Below are 19,054 nucleotides of genomic sequence, written 5' to 3' on the forward strand. Positions count from 1 at the left end.
AAGAATTTCTCCCTCCTGTTAGCAATAATTATAAATTGCAGCATGGTGCCAATTTGAACTTCTACATTTTTTAACAATCCTGGTGAAAGGTCAGGTCCCTAGTGTATTTTTTTCAAATGCTTTTTCTTTGATGAAACATAGAAAAACATAAAAATGCCAGAAAATGGACAAATAACACAGACGGGTTAAGCTGATGCCATCTACGGAGTTCCGCCGGAGTTTGAGTCGTCGCCGCAGATAGCGCCTGGTCGCTACACATCGCCAAATGGGTGGGGTCCAAACGGGGTAAACAAAATGAACTACAGGAGACCACACTGCAGTCTGGCGTTGTATTTGATCTCTTTTTATTCACTTTCTCGTTCCATCTCCAAATTCGAATACATACAGCGACAACTCTCTTCTGCCTTCGCCGCCAAAAATCAAACATACTGTATTCTTTTTTTTTCTCCTGGAGAACTTGTTCATTCGGTAATTTTACCGATTTGACATGTCATCATCATTGCTCTCTTTTTTACATTTAAAAAAAATATATATTTTTTAATTTTTATAAATTTTTATTTTGTATGTGGGTGAGTATGTGTATGTGCGTGTGTGCGTGTGAGTGTGTATTCATTAGTTCACCTAAAACCTATTAAAAAAATCCCAGACCGTTCACCTAAACCGAACACTTCAGAATCCAGCCAGAGTCGTGAGGCCGTCAGGAGACTTGAGGAAAGACCAAAGAAAAGAAAGGAAAGTGAAATCCAGCACCGACCAGACACCACCCACCACCCACCGGGCCACCAACCAGAGTCCTTCACCAACCCCAGAAACATCTAAATTCCAACAAATCAGGGAGACCTCAAGAGACCAAAGGAGAGACTGAGGAAAGGAAGGAAGGACAGACGAAGCAGAGTGCGATCCACAGACACCAGCCTCCACCGATCTGTGGAGTGGTTTTGTGGAATGGTCTTGAGGAAAACATTGAAGGAAGTACAAGTATTTGTCAATTTAAAAAATTGTACAAAAAAATAATTTTTGCTAAATATAATAGGGAGGAATCTTTTTTTTTTTTTTTTTAAGTGATTGAAAGTACCATTTTTGTTAAGGCATTTATGAATAATGAGTTAAAGTAATAAGTGAGGTAAAATCAGGATAGGACTAGATAAGCAGTTGCTTCATCCTATTCCATTTCAAGCCTTTTCTTTTTAAATGAGGTTTCTTTGGAAGTCATTACTATTATTTATGGAGAACGAAAACAGTTATATTTCATCCTTGTTTTGTGGAACAACTTAAATGTCTCTGTTTGCATTTTCTTTTTAACACCATTGGGAAATTATGCTTTTTTGTTTTATTGTCATTTTAAATGTTCAAAATAAAGGTGAGGAAAAAAATGTACATTGTAGATTATACTAGACGTTACAACGATCCTATAATAATAATATGATCTTAAATTTCTATTAGCAGAGCAAGAGATTGAGTTTCAGGGATATGAATTGATTTTTAAAAACACATTTCATTAAGCTCTAACAACTTTTTACAGCCTTTTGCTGTTTTCTGTCATTTGAAGATACCAATTCAACAAAACACAAAATAAATAATTTTGGGCTAAAATATACTGTATACTGTGTCCCATAAATCGTATTATCATAATTACTGGTAATATCATGCAAGATTAACATCTCCATATTTTGGCCTTTAAGTTATTTTCTTAGCATTTGACTTCATTCTTTCTCAATGTAAATTGCCATGAGGTAGTCGTGGGTATTACTATTAAATACGTGAAAAGATGGTGCATCTCAGTGCCTTCTATTGGAGCCCAAATACTGGTGCACCTTCTCAGAAGAGGAGTGGGTTGTCCAAAACTGCCACTCCTGCAGCAACACCACCATCCAAGTGTTCTGAACTCTTGGTCCTCAGAAGATGGCCCACACATTCGTTCATCACCATGTCTTTACCCTGCCTGCACAGATATGTGAGGATAAACAGAGACATTTTGTTGCCTTTTTTTTATTCATTTTATTCCTCAGCAGCAAAGCCTAGCTCACACACATATGCTAATGTACAGACTGCCATTCTACACAAAGTCAATAGTGACTGCTTACCTGACATAAGCTCCAAAAAAGCCCAGTTCACTGAGACAATTACTGATTTTGAGGGGCGTGTCTCTTCTCAGCAGGTAGTTCTGTGTTGGCACGGGCTGGATCTTATCCATCAGTATGTAGGCCATCCTCTCAGCACTGTTCTTCACTTGGCCCAGAACCTCACAGATCTCTTGTCCATAAATGTTGTTTCCTGGAAGTAAAGAAGGTTGATTTTTTTTATTTTTTTTTTTATATGTATTTATTTTAATGTAGCTTAATTGTTCTGGACTTTGCAATGCTTGGAAAGAAAAATAAAGCAGAGTAACCTAACCCTAACCCAAGTGTCAGCAACATAACTTCCGGGTTTCACACAGCGTCGTTTCCGGCCACTGATGACCGCATTCCAACACTCGCACCCCCACCTTTGCGCCCCCCCAACCCATCCCAAGAATTGGGACGCGGCCCACATGCCGCAAACAGGAAACGGAAACAAAGCTGATGAGTGAAAACCAGGTAGTCGGAAGTCCCGCCTCCTCCGTGGCATATACCCCATAAGCCATTTAATTTTATACCACAAAACAGAAATTACAGGAGACCTTTTGACATCTAAAATGAATATCGGTTGTCTTTTCCTTTCTGCTGTTTTTTTCTACATGCAACACAAACATTTGGCTGAAGCAAACTTTCTGGTAAAATACTCAATGTTAATTTGGGTCTTTTTTTTTGTATTTTTGAAATAAAAACTCAAACCTAAAGTATCCACCAGTAGAAATGTGGATTTAATATTTGCATTAATGACTGAGGTAACTAGCATCTTGACATGCGTCTGTTATTGTCGGTTGAAACTGAGAGAATCTGGTCACTAATCAAAATATAATATGTTTTTAGCCTCGGATAAACTGGAAGCACTGTGGCTTTTTTGTTTTGTTTTTATTCTTTCAACTGTGTGGCCCGGTCCAAAGTGGCTCGTGAACCAGTAAGATGGGGACCACTGCTAAAGAATCAGTTGCATGGCTTCAGGCTTCCCCTAAATGTTGGCATTTTGCCCCTAAAATTGTAAAATAAACAGTGCACCTACATTTTTCATCTAATCGTACATAGGTAACCAGTAAATTTGCTAATTTTATTTATTTATAATTCTTGAATATTTTTTGAATCTGCAAGAATCTGTCCCAACAGGGTGTAACTCTCTCACAGTCTATATCTGAACTATCCATTACACATTATTATTATTATTAAATGACTAAAATATAAACACACGTAGAGTGGCGAAACTACTTGCAACCGCTTCTTTGACATTGGCAATGTGTTTTTTCACCTACATAACGTTCTGCTTTTCTGTATATGATGTATAGCAAGTTTGGTGGAAACCGGCATCCCTAGTTAGTTCCGGTAGTTAGAATTGGCATTGAAGATTCCACGTTGTCACCGTATCTATTGAAGTCTGCAGTGTGTGCTTGCACAAACCGTGTACAATTTATGTCTGACTGCCCTCTGAATGTTTCCACTAAAGCACAATTCCAAAAAAAACTAGCCCATGCATGTCTTGTTGTAGAACGACACTAAAGTGGATTTTTTTTTTTGCAGACGAAATACCAACATTTCGTACAATATTCTTTGTCGCTCTATAACATTTTGCCTGTCTAAGAATCCTCTATATAGCATGTTTTGAAGTTTTTTTTTTTTTACTTATTTATATTCTCAATAGTTGAGTACTTGTGCTGGTAACTGTCTGAAAAAAAGTGGTATTGAACATCCTTAAAAATAAACATATTTGAATGGTTAATTGTAATCGTCACAACAGAATTAAATTAAATTAAAAAACTACCAAACTACAATAACATGTATTTACTCATGATGATTTATTTTCTAAAGCCACTTGGAGCTGCAGCGGAGGGATTACAAAGTGAGACTGGAGCCACGGGTTGTCAACCCCTGCCCTAACCCACAAAATGTCCCCTTGGTTAATGCACAGGTCAAGCAAAAGGTTTTGCTGCATGATGGACTGAATGACATTTGATTTCTTTGAGTGTACCTCCTCCCTCTCGCTGAGGCTTCAGGACAAATCGAGCTGGTGTCGCCAAAGCCATTGTGACGGTTTTGTCGCCTTCTGCTCCCTTGAAGACAAAGATGTGAAACCATGGCAGGATTGTCATCATTATGTAACAATGACTCTTGTAATACTGACTGTGAAATACAGCTGCAATGTAGATGTGCTTTTAATCCATATGTATCCAAATGTAAATTCCGTTTTTTAGGATCATTATAACTTACAAATTAAACAGGTCAAAGTGTGCAAACCATTCAACAGTTTTCTGTTAAAAACAGTGTTGTATAACTGGGTTCTTCAGTTTGGAAGCGTAGACAGAAACAAAAGTCTTTTTTTTTTTGTTGTTGCTCCACTCTTAAGGTGGCATCTCATACACTGTTTTCTCCTAATGAACGACGATGGTCATTTGTATGTCTGTGCCAGTTCTTCAGACCCCAACTTGGTCACATATAGCCTCATAAATACTTGGAAAATGACTGGTTGAATACATTGTGGACTTTTCTGACTCATGTCACCATTGTTTTTCATGGTTGTATCTACACAAATCTTTGACAAGTTCGAGGTTATAGTGCAGCCTGTTGCTTGACACACTGTGGGGTTTACTGTCTCTGCTATGTTACACATAAAGTTGCAGTGCAGCAACATGGCGTGGCCAACAAGCTTCTATGGAACACTACAAATAAAACAGTGTTGCTACTCACCATGTCCAAAGTGTAAAGGCCAGCAAATGTGGCTCTCACTTGTGCCACTACTTGTGGCTGGTCAGGGAAAAACTGTTCCAGAACACCAGGCTTAGCAAGCACCTGCTGGACCTTCTTAGTTCCAGCCAGGTGAGTGCTGATATCCGGACACTTCACAGCCAAAGAGCATTCCATCATCATGCGGGCCTCCCAGGCCTATAAATTAGAACAATGATTCTTAAGTGTGGTACGCGTGCTCACACTAGTGGCACATCACGTCAGAATCACTGAATGAAATGTTCAAACTGTGCATAATGTTATGGTAAGAAGCTCAAAAAAAAATATTCCCCTGATACAGTACATTACTTGTTTTGAACTTTGTACAATTCACGAGCTAGGTTTTAGTGCCTGGGAGGTGAAAACTGATGAGCTTGAAGCTTCCACACTAGTTGAGTATAGATCATCTTCCCAACTACATAGACAGTATAGTTGAGCCATTGGTTAGAGGCAATAACCAATGCCATTTGAAAGTGTAACAATTGCATCAAAGTTGCTATTCCTCCTACTAGGAATGATTTCAAGTTCTTATTTACCTTTGTGTGTTTAGGCAAACTGCACCTTGCCCTTAGCAATGAGAGGAAACAAAATGTAATGACCGTGGATTTTACATTTGAAGCATCAACTGAATGAGGAAAATATGCCGTTTCCTTAACTCTGAAATGGATGTCAGCAGATTTTAAATGTGTTTCAAGTGGCATTTGCTCTGTGTTCTTGACAAAACAGAGATCCTAATGGGCAGCAGAGCATAAATAAGTTTGGTTTACTTTGACAGAGGGGCAGGAAGCATGTGACTGTGAGTTGAACACTGAAAGAAGCATTTCATTCCAGCCACATTGTTAGTGGATTTTGGAGGCTTCCAGAAACACTGCGGTTGAGAGACAGCACATTTTCTAATTGATCCAAGAATGACAAATATGTTTAATATGCATGTCCTTGCTTGGGTTAAATGTTGATCATGTACATTTGAACTGCATATTACAACACATACACTAAAATAATGCTTCCTTAAACATGAGTGTGCTTGACGAAAATCTTGAAGCAATAATCTTTTTGGTATACCTGTTCAGATTTGTAGTTCTGAGGCATGTAGCCATTCCTGAAGTAGACCACCGCAACTTCCTGACAATCACTGAATAAGTGGCAGGATGGAATTGTATGAAAAAAGCAAAAAGATATTGAAGTAGGATATTGATGGACGGAAGACACTTACACAAACAGTCTCTTGTCCCCATCAAGTTTTCCAGATTTCGAGACATCCTCAAATCGCTTTCGTATGGTGGCAATATTCCTGAAACACATTGAGAAATTTCTAATTGTCATTATAAAGAAAGTTGCAAGGTTTCATTTTAAACATCAAGGTTACAGAAGGTATTGCGAAGGTCTTGTCTTAAATAATCACATCTGACCTGGTCCACAGCTCATTCTCAATAAATCGTTGATCAAGGACGTTCCTCTGGTTCTCTTCCACCAAGAACATGACAACCGCTCTTGAACGACAACATGAACATGGTTTAAACACTCTACATACACTACATAGATGCATTCTGCATCAGGAGTAAGGTTCATAATTGTATCAAATGAGAATCTTTAGACTGTCCCATGAATAAATGTGAAATTAAGTACTCCACACTTAAATGCGCTTTTAGACAATGAAGTGTTGTTGCTAAAGATTTTCAGTGGACGACGTACCGCTTTGATCCATAAAGCTCCCATGCCTTGGCCACGGCCTTGGCCAGACCCACCGCAGGGTTGTTATCAATGATGCGCTGGCTCTGTTCCAGCTGGCCAGCCACCTTAAGAATGTGTCTGTTATAATAAAGTAAAGGACTTTTTTGTCAATATTAAACAGAACATTTGAAAGGAAGGCATATTTAAGATACTGTATTGTGTGCAACTCTAAACGCAAACATAATTTGGACTTGACATTGTTTTGATAGGAAACAACGTAAAAAATGTTTTCATCCAATTTTTAAAACAGTATTTTAACACGATGTATAAAATGTAACGGATCCTACTAGGACCAAAAGTATTTATACTCTTGCATTATTATGTATCCTTTGTTATAATTTTTGTTTTGTTTTGGTTTTTTTAACATATGTGTCTGCACTGGAGAAGGCATTACTTTTAATCTCATTGTACATCTGTACAGTATACTGACAATAAAGGCATTCGATTCTACTTGCTCTTACGTTTGATGCTACAGATGTCCATTTTAAATGGACATTTTGCTCAGCTTCTTAATTGTACAACGCCAGTGGTTTTCTGGTATATTAATCCAAAACCCCTATTTGTGGATGTCAAATTATTTTTGGTCTACATGTTGATGTCTGCTTTACCGGTGGACACCAGGCATACGTGAAGAGAGGCCTCCAAAACTAGCAGCAAAGGTGTTGATCTCAATCTGTTTTAGAGACGTGTGTCCATCCTCCTTCTGGTCCAGCATGTAGTCGGATCGATTCAGACCAAGCACAATTGACTGAGAAGAATGCAAGAATACTAAATGACAGACTGACATTTTGATGAAAATAGAGCCTGCGATGTTACCTCGAAAAAGAAGCTTTACAGCGTTCCATAGTTCATCACAAACTTAATTCTTCATGTTAAACTTAGTATTTAGTGACTCAGAACAGTGTGATAGCATGATAGTTGAGAAATTAAGACCAAAGAATAGGCCCTTAACGTCAAGACATGATGCAAAGTTTCCCTTTGGAATGAGAGTACCATAGGGTCACACAAATAAAGTTACCCTAAGACTCAACTGAGATCACACTTTGTATGAAAAATTGTTTCATCGTTATAATGACAAATTTGGTGTTAAAGTATACATTTTGGGGGTTAAGGAATCCAACAAAATAGGCTTCAAGTTTTACAAATGGATTGGTAAGGACCCTCAACCTTCCTGGTAAGGTCTATTCAGGGATTCTGGAGGGGAGGGTCTGTGGTGAAGCCGAATCTCAAATTCAGGAGGAGCAGTGTGGTCATTTCTTCCTGGCTGTAGAAAAGTGGACCAGCTGTACACCCTAAGCAGGGTCCTTGAGGGTGGATAGAAGTTCGCCCAACCTGACAAAATATGCTCTGTGGAGGTGTAGGTGTTTGACCGTGTCCCTCATGGGATCTATATTGGGGGGAGTTTGGACCATATTTCCTAAATACTAAAGCCTGGTACACACATAAGGATTTTTCAACTCTTAAAATATATATTTTTTTTAATCTATGTCAGCCCCCACATATAAAGATAAAAGATAAAAATAAAAATAAATCGGGCATTCAACAGTTTTATTGTGTGTGGGGTGCTCAGATAATCTTATCACAGCTCCGCACACACAAAGATTGTCTTCCACCACTGGTCAAGAATCCAGTCCTCCGAGGCAAAGCACAAACACTTTTTTGTCATATAATATGATTGAAAAATTCTAAACAATACACAAATAAATTGTGAACACTACACAAACATGTTAATATTGAAAACAACAAAACAAACAAACAAAGAAGCCAAGGGCGATATTTAAATAAAAACATATTTAAAAAAGAGCATAAAGCCACGGTTTTCATCGCTTTCTTGTTGATAGTGACTTCACAAACACCAGGCATTTCGGAGTATGCGCCGATGTTTCCGAGTGTTTATTTTTGCAAGGAAATAATTGCTTTGGAAATTATTTCTGGCGCCTGGGCAACTCACGTTGATACAAAAATGACATTGTGTAGGCATATAGGCTGTTGTTTAAATAAAATAATATAAATAACACGGAGAAAGCGTGGCTCGAAACCCGTGACCATGCGCTTGCGGGTTAAAAACCCTAACCCCCAACCCACGCAGGACAACACTTAACCGGTAAAAAGTGCTACCTCTTGTCATCACACAATTCACGGCCGGTGCTTGTAACCGTTTGGTATTCATAAAATGGGTGGATGAACTTCAGTTAAGTGATATTGATGTGTTTAATGTACGGGCACTCGTTTGTCATGTCAGAGAGCTTCTTTGTATGCGTACATTCCGTTCACGTCACAGTCTGCGGAGTCAGATGGCTCGGGAGAACCTCCGATTTTTGTCGTAAATATTGAACATGTTCATTGTTTAAGATTGTCGGCCCCGACTGGTTTTGGACCCAATTATCTGGACAAATCCACTCTTAACACAGCTTAAACATAAAAATGATCTTATAAAACAATCTTGTAACACATAAGATTGTTGGCCGTTTGACGTCCTTGGTCGGGAAAGGGCAAAATCTGGACAAAAACAGATAGATTCTCTTTATGTGTGTACCAGGTCAGATTTGTTTCCTTTACGAGTTGCGGACTTGGTCTGTCGTGGTGAAGAAAGAACTGAGCAACAAGGTCAAGCTCTCAAATTACCAGCCGATCTACATTGCACCTATTGTCACGAGCTGTGGGTCATGGCTGAAAGAACAAGACCACCGAGACGTGGCCTACATTAGTTTCCTTCACATGATGTCTGTTGCTCAGCCTCTCCTGTGGAGAGTTTTTCAGACACGTTCCAATAGAAGGAGGACACACGGACCACCCAGCAAACGCAAGAGAGACGGTATGTCTCCCGGTTAGCATAGAAATGCTTTGGGAACCCCCGGAAGAATTGGTTGGGGAGAGAGAAGTCTGGGAAACCCCGCTAAAGCAACCCCACTTGAGATGAGCGGAAGATGGATGGATGGATAGTTACAAATAGACTGTTTTTTGGCACACATTTTTAAAATACACAATTGCATATTTTGCTCCAATTGTCATGTAAAGGGGAATTCTGTTTTTTTTTTTTTTACTTGAAACCCATTTTATTAGATTCCTTGACCCCAAATATGTACACTTTGACACCATGTCTTTATCACGATAAATGTAGCAAAAATATAGGGCTCTCAAGTACAGTATTTGTTTTTCTATGACTAAGATACTTCAATGCCAAAGGGTGCTTTGCACCATGAATTGATGTCAAATGTCGCTAAAGCACTCTACTATGACTGTGACCCAACTTCACAGTGTAAGGTCCCTAAATGCATTCTTGACTAGATTTGGAAAAGGTTATCCAGGGTGGGCTCCCATACCTGCGACCTTCCTTCTTTAAGGACCTTCTGGTGGATCTTGAACAATCTTGCAGTAAAATCGTCCACAGCAATGGTGCTACGGTAGAATACAAGAATGTGTCAGAATATGACAATTATTATCCTTCGTAATATTTTTTTTATGTCGAAAGATCAGCGCACAAAGAAAAGCGAATTGGCTCTTACTAACATTTTCTGCTTCAAATTCAAAATATTATTCTTATTTCACAAGGAAGCTAGCAATCTATTTGGTTTGATGTATGATGAATTACATCCAAGTACGAGGCTAGACTCCAACCTGTCAAGAGCCGCTTGCAGGAAGTCAGGATCCTGACTTATCTTATCCACCAGTGTGTTGTAGTGAGTTTGCACTGCCATGGCTTGGTGGAAAGGAGCTTTCGGCACAGGTGTGGGGAAGAGCGTGAAGGGAGCATATGTCACCAACTAAAATACAAAGTGCAATAGCTGATTGCTTGTAACAAAATGTGGAAATCTAATGAGTTCTTCCTTTGTCCATGCCCCACCCCTCTATAAAGTTTCATGTAAATTGTTTTGAGGAGTTTTGTGTAATCATGCTATAAAAAAAAAATATATATATATAGTATGAATATACCAATACGGATACTGGTATCAGTGGTATATGTCTGTACTCTTACATAAGAGAATACTATAAGATAACTCTTTGCCATCTTTAACTTCCAGGCAGGTGGCATAGCAGCTAAATCAGTCATGTGGAGCAATAGTACTTTGAGGTAAACATGGATAACAACACTTTGTTAGCCAACTGTAAATTATGATCCGTAAAATACTTTGTAGATATTGAACTCTGCTTGAGCCCCATGAATTGTGGTGGCAGTCCATTTCTGAGCCAGCTGCACTTCTGTCACAATGCCAATGTGTATGCCGCGTTGAGTAAAGAGGAATAAGCAATGAAGCATCACTTCAGTTTCCCTGTCACAGTTTAATTCTATAATTTCTGGTATTCTAAAGAGACAGTCTTGTATTTCTTTTTACTCCATATTAAATTTACATAATGCCTCAGGTTATCTGACTGAGGCACCAGAAAACCGAAACAACTTGTGTTACAGGCTCCATTTAAATGAAGTGTTTAAGTGTGTGTGTGGCAAAACTGTTGGAAAATCATGCTGATGGATGGTAATATGTCAGTAATGACAAGTAATTACTCAAAAATGTCCCATTTAAATTAGATGCATGTCATGTTCACGAAAGGTAAATATTTGATTAAATATACATTTTCATCACAAGTGCTAAGGCGTCATGGCATTATACAGTTGATCAGTCAAATGTAAGTACTCGTACTTTTTCTGAAAAAACAGGTGTGGACATTCTGTACCCTTAGATGGTAAAAAACAACAAAAAGGAGAGGGTATCAAAAAGCTGATAACAATTCTCACCTCTGATGAGTTGGGGGATTCTTTAATTCTCATAAGGACACCTTGTAAAAGTGCTGCATCTTTTGCCACTTCCGCTAAATCATTTATGAGAGCTGTGTTCATCAGTAGCTCACTTGGTATTCCCTGGGCCATTCTGACAAAGAAAACACAGACTAAGTGAAATGAAATATGTCAGATTTGTAATTTAAAACACCAGGAACCTCCAGTTGTTTATACAGTAGTGTTAGCTAGTTGAGTGTCATTCTTCAAACATAAAACCGTAAAACAGAATTTGGAGCGCCAGTAAATTATTTCACTAATTCTTGTTGTAAAAATACAGGTGGAAAAACACCGCGGTGAAGTTAGTTTTAGGTTGGATATTCGATATTCAACAGATATTCGGGCTGCCTCCGCCTGTGGGGAAAGCCGCGGGAAAGCCGCCTCTACGCTACCGGGAAGCCGCTTCGACGGGGATATGCTCTGGGCTCCCGGGAAGCAGCCTCTACGCTCCGGGAGCCGTTGTTTATAACACGGAGTCGAGCCAAAAACATTGTGTGGCCCTATTACAGAAATTACGGTTAGATGCAAAAGGAAGAAAAAAAAACAACGCTCTCTATTTAGTTTTCAACATAAAAGCTATGTCAAAAGCAACGCTGTATATCCGGTTTCCAAAATAAAAGCTATGTCATTAACAGGCAACTGGAAGTATGCCTCATTATAATCTAGCACATTTTTATATACTTTCGTCACATGGAAACAAAAAAATATAAGATGTGTGTCAACCTGTCAGCATTGTGCTTTCATATTGCAATGAAAATGACTCGTATCTCACAGGGAAGCTATTGAGCTAAAATGCTAATTTTTACCTATAATATTCATACAAAATATTGAAAGATGTACATAAAGTATATACTAGGGGTGTGAATTGCCTAGTACTTGGCGATTCCATTCGTATCACGATTCATAGGTCACAATTCGATTCGATACCGATTAATCCCGATACAAATCTATAAATTGATTATTGCGATTTTTTAAAACTCTAATTTAGAAAATACAAATCAGTAAACTTGTAAATGTACACTGTAAGATTTGTATGAAAATGTATCTGAAAATTCAGGCTTATAACTGAGCCACTGCATTTACCAAACAGGTTGCAGTCTGTTTCATGTTTGAACAGCACTGAAATAAAATATTATGGCTTAATGTGCCATTAATATAACATTCTTCCATGCTTAATGTGTGAATCCTAACCCTAAGTAAGACGTTTTGTTGAATATTTTCATAAAAAATTGATGTTTAAAAATCAATTTGGCCTCATATTGAATCAATTCGAGAATTGCGTGCTAAACCCCTAGTATATACATAAATATATAGAGTATTTACATAAATTAACATGTATGCATCCTAATATTTTTAATTACCGGTAATAAAAAAATATAAAAAATGTTGCTGATGTTTTCCATTTTTGTCGATGTACCGTTTCAGTACCAGTATCGAGGTATTTTATACAGGTATAGTACCGATATCAAAATTTGGGTATCGTGACAACACTAATATATAGCAACCATGGAGCGTGAATGCAAACAAATACCAAGGGACTTGTCTCATGAGATACGGCTTGTTTTTCAATTTCACAACTTTCAATATTTTGTATGAGTTTGTATATGTCAAAATTAGCATTTTAGCTCAATAGTTTCCAGGTCTTACTCAAAATCAGTGTAAAATGATTGTGCTGTACCTTCCCTGTGAGATACGAGTCATTTTCATTGCAATATAGCACAATGCTGACTGGTTGACACAGATCTCATATTTTTTTTGTTTCCATGTGACGAAATTATATAAAAGCGTGCTAGATTATAATGAGGCATACTTCCAGTTGCCTGTCAATGAAATGGCTTTTATTTTGAAAACTGGATATAACGCGTTGCTTTTGAGAACTTTTATTTGAAAACCCGGATATATAGCGTTGTTGTTGTTGTTTTTTCCTTTGCATCTAACCGTAATTTCTGTAATAGGGCCACACAATGTTTTTGGTTTGACTCCGTGTCATAAACGACAGCTCCTGGAGGCGTCGAATATCGAGTATTCAACCTAAAACTAAACTTGGAAAAACAGAACGAATGGCATAACTCACATACAGAAAATGCACATACAACATTATTAATATGCTTATTTTGATTTTGGCTTATTTGACACGTAATAATGCAGCTTTTAGCCTCATGCTAACCGGATTTTAACGAAGTGCAGAACCTAGTACAAAACTACATCTATCCTGGCGTGTTTTTAATTGTGTAGTGAAAGCCTTATTGGAATTGCATTTGCGTTAATGCCAAACGAAGCCCTCAGTTACCTTTTCGAAGAACGTCTGTATATTATCGCTTTACGAGAAGAGTGTTTGACACAGGCGCAGGTAGCTTTTCACCGTTTCATCCAGAGTCCACTCTTTGTCACTATGTATGATTTTGTGCACGTTCCAACATTGCACGCGTGTCCAACCATATCCAGTCACTTCCTGGTGCACTATTGGCTACTTAGAGTCACGTGATTATGCACCCAATCACCTGCCAGTTGAACACTGCCAAGTGCATGAAAATCCAGGAAGTTGCAGAGCAAAGTGCCGACTGTGGTTAGGCTTTTCTAATGCCATATTATTTTTAAATATACAACTTTACCCGTTGTACCTCACCCGCTCAACCAACAGTCGTTTCTGTTTGACGTGTTGTTGTATCCTGTTTCTGGGTTTGAAACGCTATCTTAAGCTGTCAGTCACTGTTGATTTGAGGTGCTTACCTGTCTCTAATGTTATTAAATGAGCTACAGGTGTTGTGAGCACAGCACCTGTTGCTCATTTCACATTCTGTGATAATATGATTTATTTACTTTTTGTCGTTGTTGTGGCAGTGGTCATTTGTTACAAAATATATTTGTTCAACCTTAGAATGTATTTCTGTGACATGCAAAATATGATACTGTTAAGTCAACCTTCACAAGCGCTTCAGCTGTAACAAAGAACTTTATAGAACACATGACACAAAAGAACAACAATAAAACAACCATAACAAACCAACAACATCTGGAGACACTACGTTAAAGACAAGCAAGCAAACAAACAAACAAACAAACATGTATTGTGGCACAATTTGCATTCAAAAGTTCTACCAGATTTTGAGACTTCAGCAGGTCCCCGCATTTAATTGTTATATTTATTAATGTACATTATAAATGTCTCGTCAATAAAACATCAATAGTTAGTTAAAGTAAAAGAGTAAAAAAGACTGCCTTTATTTTATATATATATAATTAGAAAATAATTATGGTACAGTGGTACCTTGGAGTTTGAACATAATTATTTCCTGTGAAGTGTTCAAAGTCGGAATTGTTCAACTTTTGAAACATTTCTCATAGAAAATAATGTAAATGCAACGAATTCGTTCCCAAACTCAAAAAACTGAAAAATCCTATTTTAATTTATGTTTTTTGCATGTACACCCGTTACAGTATTTACACAATAAAAAATACCTCACTTTTTTTTGTTGTGGTGTGTTGGGATCAGTGGATAAAAAAAATGCTACATTGCGTTAATGGTGTATTTTACATTCGGGCATATTGTTAGACTACTATGGAGTCCTTGCGTGCGCTCTTAACGTCAGGCAAGGCTAAGGGGGGCTCGTGTCAGTTACGGAAGTAGTCAGTCACGGTAGTTACAACTGTGGTTCGTAGCACTGTATGTATTTATTTGCTGCCACTGGCACTGTTTCTTTCTTTGGGCCCATGTTGAAGAAAACTGTTGTAGTAAAATCTAAATGCACTCGCGAATGGACGGAGCACTTCCGCGAGTGTTCACCCTCTGACTGGAAATAAGCAGCGCTTCGTCACATTGACCGTAACGTGAGCATTTGGCATTGCTCGGCTTCACTCGGCTACCCATTCAATGTACGTTCGGCTTTGCTTGGGTGTTCAAACTCCGAGACCGTGGTCCAACTCCGAGGCATTTTTAACTTGGATGTTTTGGTTGAGTTCCGAGACGTTCAAACTCCGAGGTTCCACTGTAAGCCGAAAAAGTTGTCTTTATTTTATTTTAATAAAAAAACAAACATTACCATTACTGATAGAAATGCATTTCCAATTAGGTGGCAAAACCACTTATGATTTTTATTTTAAGTTCGTAACTGCTGAATGGAACTATTAAAGTAACGTAACCTAGATTAGTTACTTTTAAAATCAAGTGATCAATAAAGTAACTGAGTTACTTTTTAAAGCAAGTAATTAGTAAAGTAAGTTACTTTTTTTTAAAGGTAACTGTGGCATCACTAGAACTATTAGAAAACATTTCTCAACAGCCAAGACACATATTTTACTATAAAAACAAATATTACAATTCACAATTCAAATATTTTTATATTCGATTTATATTCTATATTTATTATAGGAATCTATCGATTTCTATTTTGAATATGTGCTGCACTGAAAGGAGAATCTCGTTTTACAATGTGCATCTGTTTGTATAATGACAATAAATCTATCTTGGCGCACAGCACCAAAGTAAAATGTGACATTTGATCAATTCCCATGGCACACCTGATGAAAGCTCCCAGGCACTGTGGCTGAAAATATGGGATTTATCAACAATAATTTTAATTTTAATTTTTAATTGTGAGGACAAGCGGTTTAGAGAATGAACGAATGTGGAAGAGGACCCTGCTGATTGTACCCTATACCACCAGGGGGCGATGAAGCAGTCTGTATCTACCCAGCTCTTCCTGCATGCTTCTGGGATTGACACATTCACATAACTTCATTTTACACAGCTCTTTGTAAAAGCTTGAGTATGACAGCTGGAGAGCAATATAAGGACTTGACTGATGTCTTGGTGGCACTGCATAGTAGAAGGGCAACGTTCAGGGATATGAGAACGCACTGATCTGTGACAAGTGGCTCATATTGTATTGTAGTACACTGTTTTGCTTGTGTACTTGTAGATGGCGAATGGACAGCTGTCAAGGGCCGAGGCATTGGCCTGCTCGGACTGCAGACACGCATGTCATGCGATGCTCTACTCTGACACAAAAAGTCTGCTTTTTGGAAGGACTCCCATCAAACATATCGTACTGGTGAGAGGGGGGGAAAAACATGCATTTATATACAGAAATTGTGAATGCTTTAGCAAAATCCTGCCCATTTATGAAATATATTTATATATTTTTATTTATTTAAGTTTTTTTTTTTTTTAAGCAAATTCTCCTCACTACTATACGTCTTAAAGGTGTTTACACGTTTGGAAGCATTGGCGTGTAAATGTTTTAACAGCTTCTGTCCTGTCACATCCCACAGATGCAGATGCGCTTTGACGGTCTGCTGGGTTTCCCTGGCGGGTGAGTCTCTCCTAGTGCTGCTTTTGTTTTATTCCGTCATGTGCCTAGACTCCCTTTTTATGACACGCGCGCACACACACTCCCCCCCCCCCCCCCCCCACACACACACCATGTCCAATGATATAAACCAGAGCAAACATTCACACGTTGCCACTGCAAAGCACTAGAAAATAACCTCTGCTATAGGTGTGTTTGTGTCGTGTCTTATAAATCCTATTATGGCCGCAGTCCACAGGTTAACTCTTTCACTAGTTTACATCCAACATTTTCTATATGATCTTTAACCAAATCACAGCATGTGGCATTCAAAGAGAGTTTTCGGAGTGAAGCAGTTTGTGAACAGTGCTGAACCTTTGACTGCGGGGTGATCAATGCTTTGCTTCGTGGAACCTCGACAGTCGTCTGGAAGTAGACTAGCATCTCTCCAATATCTAGTTGCTTTTGAGTTTAAAGTCCAAGTCCTTCCGGATGAGCTACTAACGGAGCGTTTTAACCTACTTACCTCAACATTATGAAATGTATAGATTAAAGAAAATAAATTAAAAGTGACTTCGGAAAGGTACATCTATCTACCACATTGCATAAGTTGACTGCTAAAGTGCAATTTTAGTTGAGTAGTAGTAAGCGGTGGATGTGCAATGTTCAATTCAACATCCTCTAGGGTGGAGTCATTTCAAATTCATCCATTGGATTGAATTGAATTCTGACAATCCCTGCTGTGGACACTGGACACCAAGGCAAAAACCAAGGTGATGTTCTACTTATTGTAAGCCAGTGCCCCATCCATGTGATTTTGAAGCTTCTATTTTAAGGCCTCATGACCACATGTTCTTGCTTTAATAGACTAGCAAACACACATCCTCATATCCCTCATGAACACTTTGAAGAAGCCTCCCAGAAGGAGTATTTCACAGTCTGCATAAAAAAAAAGGTAATAGTTCAGGGTGTACCCCGCCTACCACCCGAAGACAACTGGGATAGGCTCCAGCATGCCCGTGACCCTCGTGAGGATAAGAGGTTCAGAAAATGATTTCTCTGTGATTCTGAAGTGATCTCACCAATCTCCAATTTGCCTGGAGGCGTGTGAGTTGAACACCTGTTGGCCTTTTGTAATCAGAGCGTTTTCTATATTGATTTGAGCACACCGAGGAGCAATATGCTCAAAATTGTTGAAATGTTTTCATATTTTATTTCTAACCTTTAACCGCCTATCCTGCGACCCCTTTAGGTTTGTTTATCCGTCAAAAGAGAGCCTGGAGGCGGGGCTTTGTAGGGAATTACAAGAGGAGTTGGGTGTGGCTCTTTCTATATCTGAAGACGATCATTTGGATGCTCGCCACGCCCCTGGAACCGCATTCTGCCCCCGTCTCATCACTCACTTCTATGTGAAGAAGCTAAAGGAGGAGCAGATTAAGGAGGTGGAGCAAGCGGCTGTATCCACAGCAAGAGATCATGGCCAGGAGGTAATGTGTGTCCTGGTCCTTTGAGAATGACAGATTGCAGCCATTTTCCCAATCCCATGCTCCGTTTACCATCATGTCTTTCTCTCTTATGTCGAGGTTCTCGGGATGGTCCGAGTCCCGCTCTACACTACAAAAAGTGGGGGAGGCCTCTCTAAGTTCTTGTCACACGCGTTCATCGCTAACGCTCGCACGGAGCTGATCGACACTCTGTTGCGCCTCCAACTGCTTGGCCCGGAGGACCTGCACAAAGCCCTCAGGCACTCACTGAAGACGCATGCACAGGGTGCAGTGGACCTGCAAGCAGCAATTACATTGACAAAGGCTTTTAGGGATCAGTCTTGAATCACGGTTACTCAAGCACACACAGATGTACAGTCACAATATAGATAAATACCGTCTAAATTAATCCACACTTAACTCATGGACCGGGATTGTCCCGAAATGATGTGTATATCACGAGTCACCAACATGCTGCCTACGGGCGCCAAGTAGGCCTCAAGGGCCACTTGAGGAGCTTGCAGCCCGGTCTGTTTGAAAAGTAGATCACCTGTGAGTTTGTTTTTGTTGTGTGTTGCTATTTTAAAAAATAAATAAAAAATGTGCCACTTACTAACTTCATCTAATTGTTTTTTTGTTGCTATTCTTTTATAAATCACACCTGCATTGGCGTTCATTTGGAAATTACTATACTGTTCAGTGGGTGTCCACTTTCAGTTACAGACTTAAACCATGGGGAACGGCAGTTAACACGTCTTGAAAGAGCCTGTACACACTTTTGGATAACAAATAACCCAAATAGTCAAATAGGGACCGACCCGTTTGAGTTATTTATTAAACCCAAAAGTTGGGTGAAATGAATAACATAAAACAACCCCAAAAAATGGGTTGTAATTTTTATTTCGTTTTTTCCACAAAACCCAAACA

The 19,054-nt window shown here is 38.8% G+C and overlaps 2 protein-coding genes across 7 annotated transcripts; one reads left to right on the plus strand and one right to left on the minus strand.

Moving 5' to 3' along the window:
- Nucleotides 1–359: 359 nt before the first annotated feature.
- On the minus strand, nucleotides 360–13,802 carry LOC147178601 (glutathione synthetase-like). The gene is made up of 13 exons (XM_086070309.1): nucleotides 13,646–13,802; nucleotides 11,317–11,449; nucleotides 10,200–10,345; nucleotides 9,905–9,980; nucleotides 7,190–7,329; nucleotides 6,543–6,659; nucleotides 6,260–6,340; nucleotides 6,064–6,141; nucleotides 5,913–5,982; nucleotides 4,815–5,009; nucleotides 4,099–4,180; nucleotides 2,085–2,274; nucleotides 360–1,942 (listed from the first exon to the last, which is right to left on the minus strand). Exons 2-13 carry the CDS (start codon nucleotides 11,446–11,448, stop codon nucleotides 1,819–1,821), a joined length of 1,431 nt encoding a protein of 476 aa, XP_085926435.1. The 5' UTR covers nucleotide 11,449; nucleotides 13,646–13,802; the 3' UTR covers nucleotides 360–1,818.
- An 85-nt stretch (nucleotides 13,803–13,887) lies between these two features.
- LOC147178602 (U8 snoRNA-decapping enzyme) lies at nucleotides 13,888–18,743 on the plus strand. 6 transcript variants are annotated; one of them, XM_086069127.1, is made up of 5 exons: nucleotides 13,888–13,921; nucleotides 16,275–16,406; nucleotides 16,627–16,667; nucleotides 17,896–18,130; nucleotides 18,227–18,743. In XM_086069127.1, the coding sequence occupies exons 2-5, from the start codon at nucleotides 16,275–16,277 to the stop codon at nucleotides 18,470–18,472; spliced, it is 654 nt and encodes a 217-aa protein (XP_085925253.1). In that variant the 5' UTR covers nucleotides 13,888–13,921; the 3' UTR covers nucleotides 18,473–18,743. The 6 variants fall into 6 exon arrangements, with proteins under 6 accessions (XP_085925253.1, XP_085925252.1, XP_085925247.1 ...); XM_086069126.1 differs by lacking the exon at nucleotides 13,888–13,921 and adding an exon at nucleotides 13,932–14,077; XM_086069121.1 differs by lacking the exon at nucleotides 13,888–13,921 and adding an exon at nucleotides 14,941–15,343.
- Nucleotides 18,744–19,054: the final 311 nt, after the last annotated feature.

This window comes from Leptonotus elevatus, chromosome 2 (assembly GCF_054856555.1).
Source record: "Leptonotus elevatus isolate MCC_2025b chromosome 2, RoL_Lele_1.0, whole genome shotgun sequence".
Classification (NCBI taxonomy): Eukaryota; Metazoa; Chordata; class Actinopteri; order Syngnathiformes; family Syngnathidae; genus Leptonotus; species Leptonotus elevatus.